A 20,131-nucleotide genomic window follows, 5' to 3' on the forward strand; every position below is an offset into this window, starting at 1 on the left:
CTTGTTTAAAGAATAAATAGTTTACAGAGTATATTAATGCAATGCAAATAAAATTCAGAATAATTCACCTGCATCAACTGTCACTGCAGTTTAGTTTTATTAGACAAAAACAGCTGTACAAATGATGTGCACTCCACACTAATTCCATTATAGTGAGAGTACTACAGTAGTTAAAACAGCCAAATAAAGCAAAAAATTATGCTTAGGCTAAAATGTTTTTTCTGTCTGTATCTCACTTTAACACCACAACATTAAGAAACCATACATGCATTTCATGTTTTCCAACTTCACCTGGATTGTCATAAATTTCATGCTGGATAAGAAGCCATCATAGATAGATTGGTGGTCTGGATTAATATGATTTAAACGTTGCTAGGTCTAATACCTTTAATCAAGTTACATGCCGTAGCAAAACAAACACAAGCAAAATACTTGTGATACTTCGGTTCTATGGTCAATATGAAACCTTTTGACGTTTTTTTTTTTTAATTTAGTTTGCTTCTGATTGAGAATCACTAGCTTAAGTTGCAGACAGCGTTGTAGATTTCAGAGCTCTGTATAAGAGGAAATGTCAAACTGGCACCATGAGAAGGGTTTTCCCAGGCTTCCACTTATACACGTCTAAAAGATGTATGGTTTCTGTTTGGTAGATCAGTTACACAACAATGGGACATAAAGAGTAAAAAACACATTTTAAGAAAAAAAAACAAACAAAAAAAACTTCTGGAACAAGTGTCCTACTAATATAAGAAATAATCATACTCAAAAGTGAAATAAACAATCATTATATCAAGAGAGAACAAATATCCAGACCTTTTGTGGCTTAGAGCTCAAAAAATAAAATCAACATGACTATATACATATATACATTAAATCACCTAAACTTACTCCTGGCAAATTCCAGGTGACCTCAAAGTTTCAGGTTGACAATAATAATCACATTATTGCATTTTACTGTACCTCACATTGTAAAGGAGGAGGGATTTGCTGCAGCGATGGACTTTTGTGCTGGAATGTACATTTCTGAAGTCTGCTGTGAGGATGGTCTGGAAGAGAAGTACTTTTTCCCTAAGCACCACAAATCCTCAAGAATCTTGCTGAAATGATTCCTGAAATTGACCCCAATGAATGCGTAAAGGATAGGATTGAGGCAGCAGTGGAGATACGCCAAACTTCTAGTCACAGACAAAGCCAAGTGGATTTTCTGTTCCGTGTCGCAGTCTCTCTGTTTGAACAGCCGAGTCGTGTGCATCAAGAGGATGACATTATAGGGCAAGTGGCAGACAATGAACACCAGAACTACAGCCAGAATCACACGCAATGCCTTGTGCCTTTGGTAATTTTGTGCCCTGAGTAGAGTGTAAATAACGTTGCAGTAGCAGAAGCCCATCACCAGCAGAGGGATGAAGAAGCCCACAGATACCTGCATGCTAGGTAGGAGGACTTTCATCAGATGTGCTGTATCAGTAGACTCAAAGGTCAAGCTACACTCAATTTCTATCGTTTTATTAGCATACTCCTCTCCTAGATTGGAGTATATGAACGTTGGCATGGATAACAGAAGAGCAAACAGCCATATTATTGTGCAGATAAAACGGCTGTATATCTGGGCTCTTGAGCGAATTCCAAACGAACGTCGTGCTTTAACGATGGCAACATAACGGTCTCCACTGATACAAGCCAACAGTAGCAAACTGCTGAAAAGGTTTATACTGTAGCTCCCTCGTAGTACCTTACAAGCCCAGGTACCCATGACCCAGTTATACTGCTCATTATATATGATCAGAGGCAAGGCAAGGACAAACAGGAGGTCTGCCACGGCCACGTTTACTAGATAGATATCTGTCATGGTCTTGGCTTTTTTATAAAATGCATATGTGACAAGGACTAGAATATTGCCCAGGAGACCAAGTGCACAAATGATGGAGTAAATTTGGTATGTCACCTCATGTTTATAGTTGCTTTTAATGTCACACAATTCACCATCGTCCATGTCGTCAATATAGCTATAATCCTCCAGCATTGTAGACAGCCTGTAAAGAAAGGAGACGCATTAACACAGTCACTGTATAACTGAATTTAATTTTGTATTAGATGTTTCTTTACAGTAGTCCTTCTCAAATAGTGGGGGCGATGCCAGGGGGGGTGTGTGTGACCCCAGGGAACATCCTTTTTTTTTTTGCAGATAACAAACCCTCAAGAGACACCATGGAAAAATATTTAACAGGGATGAAAATAAAGGAGGAGAGAGACGGAGATAATGAGACAAACGTAAGTCTCCTGAAAGCTAAGACGAGGAAATATGACAAAGCGAATGTAGCGCTTGGCTTCACTGTGACTACGGTGGGAGACAAGGAAAGAACACTATGTTTACTGTGTCTAAAAATGTTGGCAGCGAACAGCATGAAGCCAAATAAATTAAAGCGTCACTTAAAAGACATTACACCCCAATCACGCTGATAAGCCGCTTGAGTTTTTTCAGAGAAAACGTGCCGAATATTGCCAACAAGCGTCCCGCTTTGTGAATGTTACTTCAGTAAACCAGCGAGCACTGTTGGCATCATATAAGGTGGCGATTTTTTTTTTTAAATTTCAGGCAAATTGATGCACTTTAAATCTTTCTTTTCTGCAGACTAAAAAACAATGTTATTAAAATTATTCTTTGTTGTAAGTTGATCTACATTTCTTTCTTTTTTTCTTTTCTTTAATGTTAATAAGGATACAATGTTATGCAGAGGTGTACTTATAACAATTTTATAGACAAATGATACTATTTACAGTCGTGGCGGAGAGTTGGGGGGGGGGGGTGCGAAATGTTTACTTCTTCCTAGGGGAGGCATAACAGAAAATAATTGGGAAGCACTGACTTAGTGTGTAATAAAGCTTGTTTTTTTCTTCAAATATCAGTATTTGTGGCTCTGTGTCCCGGAAGTATTCTGGGTTCTATTTAGCTCTGTCTTTGTTTTATGTAGCACCAGGGTCCTGGAGAAGCATTGTCTTATTTCCCTATTTACTGCATCAGCTATATACTGTATGGTTGAAATGACAATAAAATCTTCTTGACTCTTGACTTGGTGAGGGCTCCCTCTGGAGAATTGCTTCCATTGTTCTCACACTGTGGCCGAATCCTGAAGGTTTTTTTTGTTTGTTTTATTGACTATAAACCCTACACTACACTGTACCCCATTAATCAATAAAAAAACCCACAAAGTATTCTATTTCCACACAATAAAATAGCTAAATTAATGAGCACTGTGAATTTAATAATGGTGGTTCTTCAGTATCTGTGTGTGTGTGTTTGTGTGTGTGCGTATGTGTGTGTGTCAATTAGGTTTGTAGTGAAAAGGGAATAATGTGTAATGTCTGATATACCTCAATTTTAGAACATATTATTGTTTAGTCTGAATAATATTTTCATATTTGTTTATACCCTGGGGGGCACAGTGGCTTAGTGGTTAGCACGTTTGCCTCACACCTCCAGGGTTGGGGGTTCGATTCCCGACTCCGCCTTGTGTGTGTGGAGTTTGCATGTTCTCCCCGTGCCTCGGGGGTTTCCTCCGGGTACTCCAGTTTCCTCCCCCGGTCCAAAGACATGCATGGTAGGTTGATTGTTGATTGATTTTCTCTGGAAAATTGCCTGTAGTGTGTGAGTGCGTGACTGAATGAGAGGGTGTGTGTGTGCCCTGCGATGGGTTGGCACTCCGTCCAGGGTGTATCCTGCCTTGATGCCTGATGACGCCTGAGATGTGACCCAAGGTAGTTTGGATAAGCGGTAGAAGATGAGTGAGTGAGTGAGTGTTTACACCCTTAATATTTTGACCAGAAGAATTTCAGAGATGATGTCCTATTTAAAATTCTGTCAAATAACAGTAAGAAATTTTTGGAATATTGTCAGAAAAAAAATAATCTAGCCAAGGGGGTTGCAAACCAGTGACTTCTGTGCCGGTCCCAAGGATAAATAGAGGGGGTAGAAAGGGCATCCAGCATAAAACTTTCCAAATCTAAACATCATAAGTGTGAATTACATAGCGGATCGATAGAGGCCCGAGTTAACAATGACCGCCACCGCCACCGTTGACCTACAGGGTGCTGGTGGAAATTGGACTACTGTTGGTCGAGGCAGGAGAGGATGGAGAAGGGTTCGTAGACAGAGAGAGAAGAGAAAAGACATGAGTATAGGTCTGAGAATAGGGACTCTTAAAGTTGGCACAATAACAGGGAATTGGTCAGTGGTTATGCTCCACAATTTGGCTGAGAGTTAGAAGAGAAGGAGAGATTCTGGAGGGAGTTAGATGAGGTGACAAGAAGTATTCCCAGATGGGAGAGAGTAGCGATTGGAGCAGATTTCAACGGGCATGTTGGTGAGGGAAACAGATATGATGAGGAGTTGATGGGTAGGTCTGATGTTAAGGAAAGGAACCTAGAATGCCCTATGGTATTGGAGTTTGCTAAGTGGAGGGAAATGGCTGTTGTTAACACTTTTTTCCAGAAGAGAGAGGAACACAGAGTTACATATAAGAGTGGAGGTAGGAGTACGCTGGTAGACTACGTTCTATGTAGATGAGGCAATCTGAGAGAGATTAGTGACTGCAAAGTGGTGGTAGGAGAGGGTGTAGCCAGACAGCATTGGATTGTGATGTGAAATATGTCTCTGGTGGTCAGGAAGAAGAGGAGAGGAAAGATAGGAAAAAGACCAAGTGGTGGTAGTTGAAAAAGGAAGAATGTCATGAGGAATTCAGACAGAAGCTGAGACAGGCGGTGAATGGTCAGGAAGAGCTTCCAGATGATAGCAGAAGTGATCAGTGAGACAGGAAGGAGGGGGCTAGGTGTGTCATATGGAAAGAGAAAAGTAGATAAGGAAACATGGTGGTGTAACAGGACAGTATTCACAGGAGGAGGCTAGATTACAAGGAATCGCAGTGCAGCGTGAAGAGGGACTTTCACAGGCCAAATAGAAAGCATACAAGGAGTTGTATGCCAGGTTAGGCACAAGGGAAGGCGAGGAGGACTTGTACAGTTTAGTGAGACAGTGAGATAGAGATAATAATGATGTGCAACACAAAAGGGTGATTAAAGATAGAGATGGAAAGGTGATAACAGGCGAGGAGAGTGTGCAACGAAGGAATGTTGGAATGAATGTTGGAAGGAATATTTTGAGAAGCTGATAAATGAAGAAAATGAGAGGGAAAGATGGGAGGAAGAATATTGTAGAGCAGGAAATAGCAAAGATTAGCAAGGATGAAGTGAGGCTCTGAGGAGAATCAATAGTGGAAAGGCTGTTGGTCCAAATGACATACCTCTGGAGGTGTAAAATTGTCTCGGAGAGACAGCAATTGCGTTTCTATCTAGATTGTTCAATAGGATTTTAGAGAGTAAGAAGATGCCTGAGGAATGGAAGAGTAGCGTTCTAGTGCCAAACTTTAAGAACAAGGGTGATGTGCAGAATTGTAGCAACTACAGAGGTACAGTATAAAATTGATGAGCCACACAATGAAGCTATGGGAAAGAGTAGTGGAAGCTAGGCTAAGAAAGGATGTGGATATTTGTAAGCAGCAGTATGGCTTCATGCCCAGAAAGAGCACGACTGATGTAATTCTTGCTCTGAGATTGTTAATGGAGAAGTACAAAGATGGTCAGAAGGAGCTGCACTGAGTCTTTGTGGATTTAGAGATATGACAGGGTGCCAAGAGAGGAGCTATGGAAATGTATGAGGATGTCATGAGTGGCAGAGAAGTACATCAGAGTAGTTCAGGATATGTATGAGAGGAGTATGACAGCAGTGAGATGTGCTGTAGGTCAGACAGAGGAGTTCAAGGTGGAGGTGGGGCTACATCAAGGATCGGCTTTGAGTCCCTTCTTGTTTGCTATGGTGATGGACAGGTTGACCGATGAAGTCAGACAGGAATCTCTGTGGACAACGATGTTTGCAGATGACATTGTGATCTGTAGTGGCAGTAGAGAACAGGTGGAGGAACACCTGGAAAGGTGGAGGTCTGCTTTGGAAAAAAGAGGAATGAAAGTCTTTAAGTATTTTATGTCAACCGTCCAGTGTGACGGCGAGTGTGGAAAAGAGATGAAGAGGCAGGCACAGACAGGTTGGAGTAGGTGGAGAAAAGTATCTGCATGGGTTAGAGACTGTATCATGGCTTACCCACTGCTCTGACCCCAACATCCAAAGTTATAAAGAAAGGATATCACTGTGCTGTAATGTAAATGTGAAAAAATAAAGACTTCCTTTCTATTCTGTTTTATCTGATATTCTGTCTGAGAGCTACAATCTAGCAATTACATAAGCACAAGATCACAAGCAGGAGTGTTATTGTATTACACCACAGGTGGATGGTAGATATTCAGTACAGGAACCTTTTTCTGACATAAGAGTTGAATTGTTGTTGTTTCATTATGTGCTGATGTCATTGCAGAACAGAGAACCGCAAATCTACCTACATGCATGAAAAGACGGCTGTGAATAAGCACCCATGTCTAAACCCATGCACTATTTTCTTATCAGATCAGTGAGACTTTAATCCTACAGGTTAATGCAGGATGAATCAGTATATAGCACACAGCACAGTAACTTGTAAAGAAAAGAGTGTTTTTCTAAACCAGTGAGATTTTTATAGGCACCTATAAATTTAGATTTTATAGGCTTTTTTATTGTTTTATATTAATATAAAAAATCTACACATGATTACTGACCTGTTAACCTGCATGTGATTGCTGTGTTATTCACTAAACTTTTCCTTTTCACTATTAACACATTTATTTCTGTCTAGCATGGACATAACTGATGAAGCTATTTATGGGACATTGGGCTATAGGTCTGAATAAATGCAGTTTCTTACTGTATTTAGAATGAACCTAGATGGCCAGAAATATGCAGATACCTGAACATAACTCTCATATGAGGGTCTTTACAAAACTGTTGCTACTAAGTTTAAAGCATGTAGTTGTCCATAATGTCTTTGAATAATGTAATAATAAAAGGCTCAAACCTGTCCCAGTATGACAATGCCCTTGTGCACAAAGCACACTCTGTGAAAACCTGCTTCGCAAAGACCGAGTGTCATGCACAGAGCTGCGCTACTAAACACTTTTGGGATGAATTGGAAATCTGACTGCACACCAGGCCTCCTCGTTCACCATCAGTGCATTACTTCACTAATGCTCTTGTTAGTGCCTTCTCACAGGCATGGAGATTATAATAACAGTAAAAGGGGAAATATTTAATTCAATAATCAATATTAATTCCCATGATTTTGGAAATAGGATGTGCTATACTCATGTGATCGCATACTTTTGGATATGTATTGGTCTGTTTTTGTTTTCACCACACTGATTAAACCTGATGACAATATTTAATATATAAAATACAAAGAAATGAATTGCTCAATTCCTCAATTGCTCAGTTGTATGAAGTGAGATAAAAATGTAAGCCGCTGTGGAAAAGGGTGTAGATGATACCTTTAGAATGTTTGCTTGAGAAAAAAAAATAACTAATTATTGACTTACACCTGTTGCAGTAATAATATTGCATCTTTGCTCATAACGTGCTGAGATGAGCTGTGTGTTTACTGGGAAACGCACACTTCAGATATTTACATGGGTTGCTAACATACTATATTCTTTATAATGGAACGACTTCATTTTTTTAGGATTAAACATTAAGAATGAGTAATCATGTTGACGGTCTAAGCTCTAAACCGATCAAAATCAGTGTGTGGAAAAGGGAAACTAATTTTATGCTACACGATGTATGCGCAGTCTACACATGTAGATGTGTATGTTTTTGTTTCTTTTTAAAATACATATGACAAATCTTTCTTTGTTTGATTTTTATTTATTTTATTTTTTATTCCCTTTTTTTAATCCCTTATTTTTTATTTTTATTTATTTGACAATTTTATGTTTTTATTTAGATGAATGTCATAAAGAGAAAGTAAACAGTCTTTTTTTTATTGGTGGAAGGAATAAAGAAGCTAGGACACTGCAGTAAATAAAGGCTATAAGCAGGATTTTTGTATCTAGAAAATGCACAGTATGATATATGAACTTCATAATATGTTTAGTAGATAGATAGATAGGTAGATAGATAGATAGATAGATAGATAGATAGATAGATAGATAGATAGACAGACAGACAGACAGATAAATAATTCACAATTTTAATACTGTTACATCCATCTACAGTAACTGATAAATTATGCTTCAGAGTCTCTGCATTTTAACTATAACATATCTATAAACACCAAAATGCAAATGAATCTTAGTTCTTTCATTAAATAAATAAACAGTAAACAAACAAACAAATAAATAAGTCACTTTACCCATCTGATAATGTGGTCTGTTCATCCATTTTCTTTTTCAGAAGAGTGCTGTCCTGGATCCAGTTGCGTGGCTGACACAACTGAAGTAAAAGGTTTTATGATGAAGTTCAACCCTCTCCTCTTTGGTGTTTGTCTAACACAATTCATCTGTTAAGGCTTGCCTTTTAAAAAAAAAAACTTGCTTCCTGTGTTAACAGAGTCCCTGCAGCCAACCACAGTGTGCTACCTTTCACGAAAGGCAGGTTTTGTGAAGGTAGCGTTGATGACTGAATCTTTGTACATAGACAACATAGTAAATTCTTACTAACATGACTTTTTTGACAACTGGGATGAAACTAAACTAAGAGAATAAAAAACAACCACTGAAGAGAAGTAGGAAGAAAATCCCAAATAAATAAATAAATAAATAGCCCTTTTTCCTTCTTTTTACAGTTTAGAGTTCCTGTCATTTGCAAGTTCCTCTCAAAAAAACAATGCAAATGTTTGTTAATTCATTTATTTCTTTGCTTAGTCACTTACTTACTTACTTAATCCTTTTAAGTTCCTGCTGTCCAAATGAATGTTTCTGAGTTTTACCTCTAAATTGTTTCCAAACAAATTAAATGTATTGATAGTTATTGAATAATTCAGATCTAATCATAAATGTCATATTTTAGTGAAGAATTACTGAATAATAAGACAGGTGTTTAGGTGGTTAATTCTCTTCACAATATGTTGTGTTGACTAGATCAGTTCCCCATAATCTATATTTCAAACGTCCTATCTATCTATCTATCTATCTATCTATCTATCTATCTCTCTCTCTCTCTCTCTCTCTCTATATATATATATATATATATATATATATATATATATATATATATAATGTAAATTATATATTAAATATAAATCTATATAAATATATATTTAATAACATTAAATATATTACAATTATATTATTATTACAGGCAAGCAAACAAACAAACTCTAGTCCAATATATCCTTTAAATCTACCATGTTTCAATCAGGAAATATCCAATATGTAAATGTCAGTAGTTCAGTTTGAGACTTGGCTTTTCATCTAAGACATATGAATATAATCTATATAAATGAATAGATGTGTCATTATTGTTAATATTCTGTTATATACACATTAGCAGTGAACACATGAGTTCTAGATTTAATGACACTAATTGACTTAAGGCAAAAAATAATTAAAGGTAGGGTCTCCGATGTTTGAAAGCCAATGTTGATATTAGAAATCACCAAAACAAACCCGCCCCTAACCCAAATGGGTCCCACCCCTGTATTGATAGCTCCGCCCACACATACATACGTAACCCTGGCAACTAATGGAAAGAAATGTGTCTTTATCATAGCTGAAGGGAAGAACAATACGATTGCAAATAAACAAACAAGCAAAAATGACACACAAGCATAATCACGCAAAGGACGGCATATATTAGTTCTGTGTAACAAAGTAAAACCAACGTTACTCACCTATCGAGAAGGAAAAAAGCGCCTCGGCGTCTTAAGTAAAGTTGGTGCATATTCACAGATTCGAGTTTCCTGAGTCAATAACTCCTGAGCTAAACGCTGTTACTACACAAAACGGGGTTGTAGCTGCGTCTCTACATTACTACGATAGAAAAGAGGTGTTATTTGTGTAGTAACAGCGTTTAGCTCAGGAGTTATTGACTCAGGAAACTCCAATCTGTGAATATGCGGCCAACTTCCCGCTCCTTCAGTTCTCTCCAGCGTTGGAAAGCTGATCCTATATTAACACGAGTCCTACTTCTTGCCTTATCGTAAGCCTTTCTTCGCTTTCTTTCTTTGTTTTTGCTTTGTTTTGTCTGTCAATGCTAAAACCGCTTTCTGCTAATGTCACGCATGCGCACTGAACACTCTCTCTGCCGCATATTGACAAGCCCCGCCCCTTTCTACTCATTGGCTACACGTTTGTTTTGAATTTTGTTTTTGATTTTTTTATTATTCGGCCCGACTCAGTTTTCTGAAGCATTTCTCAAAAATCGGAGACCCTGCCTTTAATGCATACACACACACACACAACAGCATACAGGTATAGCTCAATCAACACTCCTTTTTATGTTACGTGACATGTTTTTGTAAATTGTTTAACACACAACTGATAAAAAGCAGTTTTCAGAATAAAATAATTCTGATTCTGGCTGTTGAACAGATAAATAGACGCTATATTCCAGTGACAGATGGCAGTGAAAGGTGAAATGCTGCCACCTGCTGTTGTGTGTGTGGGTGGCTACTTTAAATATTTCCCCTAAAGAATAAATATTTTTCACATGCACGTCTTAATAAAATTTGTATTAAGTAAAATGTAGCTTAATTATGTGTAGAAACCTCATTACACACCTCATTCACTAATGCACAGCAAAACAGACTTTTTTCTAATAGTATAAATTGTGAACTTCAGAATGACATTTATTACCTTTGCTTATTTCCAAAGCAGACTTTGTGTCTTTGTGCTTTTGTGACATGGTACAACCTTCAACTGGCACAGTGCTGACATTGCACGTGTCTTTTTATACCACAGAATGGATTACAGAGGTGCAACACAATAAATTCCCAGTCATGACTGTTGGTTTTACAACCTTGTATGCAATTCTTTTTAAATACACAGTTCTGTTTCTACATTCTGGCAAATACCAAATATTAAGGAAGCGTGTTATACTAAATTATTGTTATTGATTTTCTTTCACTTCCTGCGTGCAATAGAAGCCCTGGTTCACTTAGGTTTAGACCCTGAGGTTCAGGAGCTGTCCTTCTTATAATAGTGTTCCTTTCTTCCTTTCCTATTAAAGGAAGAGCAAAAATAATTAAAAAAAAAAAAAAAAAACGGGACTGGAAGAATGTATAAACTGATTTTAGAAAGCATTTAAGGGGTTGACAGATGCCATTAACATAAATATAACATGATTAAATATACTAGTGTACAATGGTTTTCTAAATGCAGCATAGTCTTTTTGAGATTATTTACACTTATTTACATCATTAAACAATAAGGAGAACATTTACAGAACAGTTACATTTAGCTTGACTACACAGTGGGGAAGTGTGTAGTATTGTGTGTGTGTGTGTGTGTGTGTTACGTTGATGTTCACATTTTTTCATTACAATCGTCTTTGTAAATCCCTTTTGCCATTTTGAGAGCCTTGTCTGAGTCACATGGGCATCATGTATGAGTCTGTTTTTTTGTTTATTCTGTGTCTGCTAGCTGGAGTCCACTAAGTTAATGCTGATTGGGTAATAGATGTAGGAGTAGTATTCCTGCTGTCCTATGTTAACCTCTGCAATGTCAAGTCCCACCTAGAAAGAGCAAAAGAGCATCATTTTTAATACTTGAAAAACTGTGAAATTAATAATTCATTCAGTTGTTTATTAGAAGAAGAAGAATTACTTTTTTGTCACATGTACATTAGAGCACAGTGAAATTACTTTCGTCACATATAGCAGCTTGTTAGGAAGCTGGGGTCAGAGTGCAGGTTCAGTTATGATACAGAATCCCTGGAGCACAGAGGTTTGAAGGCCTTGCTTCTGTTTTGGGCCCAACAGTGGCAGCATGACCTTCTGATCAACAACCTACAGCCTTAACCATTTGAGCCACCACTACCCACTGAATAAATCATCCAAAACTATTCAATAAAGACATATATTTAACTGTCAAAATAGAGACGCTTTCTGTAAGGAAATATTAATTTAACATTTATTGACAGGAACGCCTTCAGGCAAATCTTAAGAAGCTACATTATTTGACTCAATAAAAGGTAAAAAAAAAAAAAAAAAAGGAAAGGCTGGAGCAGGGATGACAGTTTATTCCCATAAAAACATAAACAGGAAATAATTTGCTGATTGGACAAATTTGAGTCATTTGTATCAGCCATCATGTGGAGAATACCTACTGAACTGTGTTAACTATTATAACTGGTGATCACGATTAGTGCTGGTAAAACACTCACTTCCTGTTTTCCAGTCACAGTCATGGGGTCCAGATGTGTGAATACAGAGTTGAGCTCCTCTCGTAGCCGTTTTACCTGCTTCTTCTGTGGCTGGAGCAGGAGAGTCTGGAAACTGACTGGCAGGCCATACCTGGCCCACAACATAACCGTCAGATAGAGCAATAATGGATTAAATAGATGAATACAAAATTATAAATAAGTATGTCAGAGTGTTGATCAAAAATGTTACCTGAGGACTGACTCAACAAACACTCTAAGGGCCTTAATGTGGATCCAGGCCACAAATACTTCCTTAAAATTCACTTTCAGCCAGCGCACAAATATTCCCTGGTGATAGAAACAATTCTGACATCACTTTTTTTAAACTTTGTAGACTACAGACATACACTCACTGGCCACTTTAATCGGATCAAAACCCTGCAAGCCCTGTACATTCATGCAATTATCCAAATAGCCAATCATGTGGCAGAAGTGCAGTGAATACAATCAGGCAGATACAGGTCTTAAGAGATTCATAATAGAGACAGATATTCATCTCTTAAGACAGCCTCAGTTTGAATGGAGAAAAATATGTTAGAAAAATGTGATCTCATGGACCATGGTTGGTTTTTCAGAAAATGTTTTACACACACTCTTTATAGTTTACACAGAATGGTGAAAAAAATATATATAAAAAACAGAGAGTTCTGCAGGCAAAAATGCCTTATTGATGTAAGAGGCTAGAGAAGAATGGCCAGAATGATTGAAGGGGCAGAAAGACTGTGGTAACTATTTATGAGTGTGGTGAAAAAGCATCCCAGACCATAAAATACAGATTATAGGCTGAGATTACACAAGTTTCTCTGAATTTGATGTTATTATATAAAAACTACTACAGTGAAAAAAACACATGGTATAAACATGGTGTGCAGAAAAGCATCTCAGGAAGCACAACATGCCCAGTAAAGAATGGGATTCTGAGAATAGAAACTCACTGAAACTAGGAAAGACAAAGACCTAGTGAAAATTTTCCAATCTTCTGGGGGCCGGTGTCAATTGTAGCCTCAGATTCGATTCCTGTTGTTCACAGGAATCCAATTTGGTCTCGTCCTACTGTAGCACTCCCACCTCAAAATTTGATATGAATGTTTTTCTTTTCACTGCGCTTCTGGTTATTTGAGTTAATGTAGATTTCCTGTCAACTCAACCAAGTCTGGTTATTTTTCTCTGACCTGGCATTTCTCGTGGAAAACTTTCACTGGATGTTTTTTTGCACAGATCTGTGTCGAGATCCCAGGAGATCACCAGTTTCTGAAATACATACACCAGCTCATCTGGCACCAAATTCTCCACCAAGGCCAGAGTCACTGAAATACTTTTTCCCTATTCTAAACTGAAGCTAATTAACATGACCTATGCCTGCATTGTATCCATTGTGCTGCTGCTACATGAATGGCCAGTGAGTGTATATCCTGTAGCTGTCTATAGACATTTTTAAGTGTTACTCACATACTGTTCTTTCTTATCACTGCTGAGGCGGCTCATCTCCTGTTGTTGCCTCTCTACATCTTCTAAGCTGAAGTCCCGCACTGCAAATCTACAAGGCACCACAAACTGGTTAATTTCATGTACACATTCACCTCAAATGTGTGTGTGTCTGTGTGTGTGTGTGTGTGTGTCTCAGGTGCATGTTCAGATCAGGTGCAGTCACTTACTTATGCTTTTTGGCATTGGCTTTGAATTCGCTGACGACATTCTTAAATAGCGTCACAGTGAAAATCCCAGCATCATCTTCCTCTAGCAATTTCCTATGAAGGACAAGTTAAGGTGTATTTATGTATATATTTCGTTGTCCCACAGTCTCCCGAGTCTCCCATAGTGAACGACGCCTGATCTTCTGAAGTCGACTGCTTAATGAGGATGAAGTAAAACAGGCTAATTAGAGCCACTGAGATGGATATCAGTTATGCAGACTGAGGTGAGGAGCTTGCTTTCCATCAGTAACTTTACACTAGGGAGAACGTAACCTGCTGACCCACGCCCTGAGCTGGACCGCAGTCATGACTGGCTGATTAGTTACTGTAGCTGAGCTAAGAATAAACATCAACAAATGACAGGAACTAACCTGCTGGAGCGAGGAACCACAAACTCTGACATGGATTCATAAGTGTTTTCCCACTGCCTAATGCACGTCCTGTAAAAATGTAGTACATGTGGTGCAATTAATTACACTACACCATTAACACAACAATAAACTGTATCAGATAAACTTTACATTTGCTTGAGTTATTACTCACAGTGGGCTAAACACTATTAAGCACTAACACACTAACCTGGGAACCACAACTAGTAAAGTGGTGAGATACTCAGAGTTCAGAACCAAATCCTCCTTTTTCACAATGCCAGTCAAAGATCTGGTGTGCAGACTTCCCCTGGAGGGTGACAACAATATTGTTTACAGTGTTTGTCATCTTAAGATGATATAAAATTGTATTATATCCATCTAACAAAAAAGTAATACTATATAGAATAATTAACTGCCTCAAATTGAATAAAACGCAGAAATTAGTTCAGTTCCGCTTTCTGGTTCTCTGTTACAGAAGCAATAATTATCATTTGTTTAAACATCCTATTTTTTTGCTTTTTGATATATAGGCATGACTTTTTGCTTGTAGGACATTAATAACTTTTAATATGTTTTCCAAACTGTGTAAAATGTAATATGTAACTTCAAACTAACTAAAGTGAAAGTGAGTTTCAAATAACAAACTAATATATATATAAGTCCAAATATAAAGCATTATAATATCCATCCATTCAACCATTTACTGTACCTCTTATCCTATACAGGTTTGTGGAGAACCTGGAGATTTTCCCAGGGGACTTAGGATTCAAGGTAGAGACACCAAGGATGGTGATAGGAACACCTAGAGCCTGGACGCCTTTCTGGACTTTTCAAGACTGCCAGAACAACCAGTACCATAGCCGGATATTTGTACATTGCACACTTGCACACATGCACATCCTGCACTTTAACATTAACATAAGTCCTGTTTCTGATTAGATTTTCTATTTTTCTGACTATATTTTATATTATAGTATATTATATTTTATTATATTTTTCTGATATACTTGATGTTGATGTTATTTTCTATGATATATACTTGATATATATTTATTTCTTCTTATTTTGTATTCACCTGTGCCTTATCTTTGTTCGTTTATTTTGTTCTTTTCTGTACTATTGGCTTTTATTTTTTTAGGACAGTCGTACAAAGTATTTCACTACATGTCGTACTGTGTATAATTGTGTATGTGACAAATACATTTTTTATTTGATGTGAAACACCCATTCACACACTAAAGAGAATTTAGAGATGTCAGTCAGTCTTCAGCACATCATTAGACTGGGGAACGAAAGCAGAAACCCAGATGAAGGGGAAGAACATGCAAACTTCATGCACACAGAGGCAGGACACAAACTTAAACCCCAGAGGTAGCAGGCAAACATGCTAACTGCTAAATCACAGAGTCCCCCAAGTTATAATATAAACATCATTATTCCAATTTATACTACAAACGTGTTGACTATTATTTCAATTACAGAATGACTCCTACAGTAGTTCTGGCTATAATTCAAAGGCCATATTTATAATAATGTGCTTTTTCTAGTATGTTATAGTTTCTTTAATAACATAACATAATATAATATCAGAATCCTATTCTTCATTCCGCATGTTGTGCTTTCTGAGCTGCTTTTCTGCTCACCATGTTTGTAAAGAGTGTTTATTTTACTGTAGCTGTAGTAGTTTTTATAATAACATCAAAAAGAATTTGTGTAATCGAAGACTATAATCTGGGTTGTACTGTGTGTTCTGTGATGTGTTCACCACAATTGTAAAGAGTTACCACAGTCTTTCTGTTAGTCTGAATCAGTCAGGCCATTTTTTTTCTGACCTCTCTCATCAGTAAGCCATTTATTACTGTAGATTGCTGTTTGCTGGATTTGTTTGTTTTTTCTTTATTTGGTGCATCAGTATGTGAAAAACCTTATCAGGACTTTCTGAATTCTCTGGAACATAAAATCTTGTATTTTTTCTATCTTACATTTAAGAAAAGAAAGAAAGAAAGAAAGAAAGAAAGAAAGAAAGAAAGAAAGAAAGAAAGAAAGAAAGGGTGGTGAGGAATCGAATGTTTATGGCTTTAATAGCTCTTATAAGTGATAACAGCAGTTAACTTGTTTCATGGATGCTTCATGACTTTAAATGTAAAAAAGCATGATGTCAGTTAATAGGCACGTTAATAAATATAACTGTTGGTAAATTACAGTTTAAGAGCAATAAACCATTCCAGGACATGATGTTATTAGAAAAAGAATCAACTTCAAGGTGTTAACAGTATCTCCAGGCTGCATCACATGACCCCCAAGGTTCATTCTTTTCTATAAAAGCACACCCTTATCATGTTTTATACCCTACTTCAGAGAACTTACTCGTTTTTATCCTGAAGCGATCGCAGACTGAGTTTTACATCACTGTATGCAGCATTACGAGACTTCATCTCCGTCTCGACCTGGGCCACTTGCTGACACGAACGCATGCAGCCACCAACACAGATACGCACACATGAATATTAAAATACTAAAGAGCTGCTCTCTTAACATTATACCTGTCAGGTCTGTGTGGGATGTATACCTTGAAGATAAGATCAGTGAGAGGTTTAAGCGCCAGGGCAGTGGGATACTTGGCTCTGTCCCACTGAAACTTTGTCATATATGAGGTCAGATCCACTGAAACACATAATATCTGCACTAAAGACTTTGTGTTTAAAACACACCATACTTGTTAGTAGTTAATCCTGCAGCAGATTATTTGAAATATACAACAAATCTATATAGAAGCTCCAAACATACCCCGCAAGGCTTGGAAATACATTTTCACTGGTGACTGTGGAAGTTTGAGATATGCCTTTTGGTCTGGGGAGAAAGGTAGAAATATGAACATGTTAAAAAAGTAATAATAACAATAACACAAGCATGTATAACAAAATAATATAATATGATTACATGTGAATTCTTATAGACATCTATTCTTATACAGTACGCAGGTGACACAATAACTATATTATGATATATACAGGTAACGGGATCCGTGTGCCAGCCAAGCTGAGAAGAGTGGAAACTGCCACCTGCTGTGTCTGCTCTTAGCTAATGATCTCGTTCTGTTCAATATGGGGGAGTTCATTAGCTTAACACTAAGAGCTGAAAGTGACTGTGTCAAGCTCCAATATACCTCCATTAGACAGAACGTTCTCCATGAACTTGTCACCGCAGTGCTCCATGTGCTCAGCCATACACTGCGATGTTTTTCGCATTACACTGTAAATGAGAGACAAAGCATCTGAATATGTTCATGTTTGTATTTTAATCAAGCATTTAAAGACACTAGTTCATACATAATCGGTGCATGACACATTTTATTTCCCCTTAAGAAGTTTGACATAGTTTAAAAAACAACCTATTCAACACAGTTTCCTGATGCGTTTAGAGCCAAAAGCTTTGTTTTCAGAAACTGCAGGTTGATGTTCTGATTTTACGAAAATACGACCAAAATGATTATGACTGTTGAGGACATGATTTAGACTGAGGTGAAGAGGACTTTCGTTGTGAAATGGAGAAAAGAAGAAAAAACCCAGAGCTCAGTTTCCACAACACAAGGAGGCATGGAACATTGTGAAGTAGCACCTGAAACAAGAGCCTGCTGGATTGAGTGTCTCGGCTAACGATAATTGCTATACAGTTGCTTGTGAATTTTCCCACTGACAGCTCAAATAGGCCAGATGGATGTGTCTGAGGAATGAAACAACCTATGGACTAACCTCTGGCTTACCCACAACACACCGTGGATTTTAAGATAAATAAGGTTTTAAGATAAATAAAGTAGGATGAACCTAAGACTGAATTGAATAAATTAAAAAAATTGAGGCTAGCTTTTGGAAAATACATTCAAGCAGTCACTTTTAAAACCATTGAAACTGGAGTTATAGGATTTGCTTACTCTTCTGTGTAGGAGTCAAGTCTGGAGAGATCGTCGGACACGCTGAGCAACACATCCAGTGTGCCTACCTGGTAAAAACCAGTGATCACAGTATGTTTAGACGTGTACTCTATGTATGAGCATCTTTAACAGTGACCTCGCTATAAACACTGAGGCTAAGAATGACCATAGTCAATATTCATCTAAGTGTAACAAGATAGATTCAGTTTCAAAAATTCAGAGAAAGAAAGCGAGCATAGAGTAAATTGTTTAAAATTGTCATACAGGTCTTAAAACAAACATCTGTGCAAATCAATACAATATAATTGCAAGCCTTTTCTTGACAGATGCGTGAGTGAGAGCTCAACACTCTTGACCTCCATAATACATTATGCAGATTTGACCCAGATCTGTCATGCTTCAAGTCTTCTGCATAGACTTACACAAGTACTCGTATAATTATATTTAAATTATTGTCTTTGATAAATCTGTACCATGCTTCTATCCACCCTAAAACTCCCTCCATCTCTCTCTGTCTCTCTCTCTCTCTCTCTCTCTCTCTCTCTCTCTGTCTGTCTCTTTCTCTATCTATCACTCTATCTATCTCTCTCTTTATTTATCAATAGGCATATTTCAATCCTACCTTCAGCTCTGGGATGTGAAATCTGAAGTAGCTTCCCAGGCTGGCTTTGACTGTGGCCCTTTTAAGCTTTTCCAAAGACTGTGAACTGACTTTGTCCAGTGGAACTGAAATCAGCCAAAACTCTGCCATTCCTTCCTCACCCACTTTCCAAACGTGGGCCTTCTTCACACTTCAAATGCTGTGATAAGAGACGTTCATTACAACCATTGAAAGTAATTTACGATGTACGCCTTACTAAGAAACTTGTCAGCTTTACAAAGGCATCGTAAGATTATATGTCACCTCTGATTTCAACTGACTTCACTGTCTGGAAGGCTTGTGTTTCCAGTACTGGAAAAAATAATATCCTAACAAATGTAATTAACTCTCAGTCAGCTAATAACATGATTTTGTATTGTACTTAACAGCACATATAGCACATTTCTCATCATATATGAGCATATTAAGCATTGATTCTAGCATAATTTCAGCCTAAAATTGACTTTTAAACTTTTATTTGTTTAATATATGTTGTTTTATTTTACATAGATACACAAGGATGTTTATACCTTAAATAATCCCAGTATGTAAAAAGTTAAACCTATTAGTAATTAGTAATGCTTTCACAAATGTATGGCCAATCAATATCATACTTATAGTTTTCTTCAACACTATAACTAGGAGACACACTTCATCACAACCAAGTGAAAAAATATGTATGTCATGGTAGAGATTGCTGTAATGATCTGAAGCAACAGCAATGGACAGTAGCCTATAGTTTATAATACACCATTCAGTTAATAAGTTCAGCAGGTAGTTTAAATAAAAAATTCATGATTCATTTAAGGCTGAAAATTTCCATGACATCTTCAATGACATTTTTAAATAATAATTCCATAGTTAATAAGAATTTCCATTTGGCATGTGTGATCATCTGGCTTACAGCTTTATGTGTAAAGTAATTCTTTTATAAGATGAAAAATATAAAAGATGACAATGAAATTGTTTTTAAACCAGGAATTAAATCACAAAGGATTTAGAGGAGTGAAGGGGAGAAATAAATGTTCCTACCTTACAGTGAAGGTGTCCATAGTAAGGCCTGATCCATATGGAGTTTTAGTGCATTAGTGTCCTGTCCATGTCACACTGTGCTCAAGTACAGAAGCTCTTCATACATCACTGCACAGGAGAATCCTC

The 20,131-nt window shown here is 37.3% G+C and overlaps 2 protein-coding genes across 2 annotated transcripts; both read right to left on the reverse strand.

The window, feature by feature from the left end:
• Positions 1-78: 78 nt before the first annotated feature.
• On the reverse strand, positions 79-8,466 carry ccr6b (chemokine (C-C motif) receptor 6b). The gene is made up of 2 exons (XM_060879066.1): positions 8,328-8,466; positions 79-2,033 (listed from the first exon to the last, which is right to left on the reverse strand). The coding sequence occupies exons 1-2, from the start codon at positions 8,354-8,356 to the stop codon at positions 962-964; spliced, it is 1,101 nt and encodes a 366-aa protein (XP_060735049.1). The 5' UTR covers positions 8,357-8,466; the 3' UTR covers positions 79-961.
• A 2,960-nt stretch (positions 8,467-11,426) lies between these two features.
• On the reverse strand, positions 11,427-20,131 carry atp6v1c2 (ATPase H+ transporting V1 subunit C2). Its single transcript, XM_060879306.1, is given in 14 exon segments — positions 11,427-11,648; positions 12,299-12,428; positions 12,528-12,625; positions 13,787-13,874; positions 13,993-14,085; positions 14,403-14,459; positions 14,599-14,709; positions 16,770-16,861; positions 16,972-17,066; positions 17,569-17,654; positions 18,334-18,401; positions 18,956-19,133; positions 19,238-19,285; positions 20,006-20,131. Coding segments are annotated over 12 exon segments (1,143 nt in total). The 5' UTR covers positions 19,085-19,133; positions 19,238-19,285; positions 20,006-20,131; the 3' UTR covers positions 11,427-11,552.

This window comes from Tachysurus vachellii, chromosome 10 (assembly GCF_030014155.1).
Source record: "Tachysurus vachellii isolate PV-2020 chromosome 10, HZAU_Pvac_v1, whole genome shotgun sequence".
NCBI classification, from domain to species: Eukaryota; Metazoa; Chordata; class Actinopteri; order Siluriformes; family Bagridae; genus Tachysurus; species Tachysurus vachellii.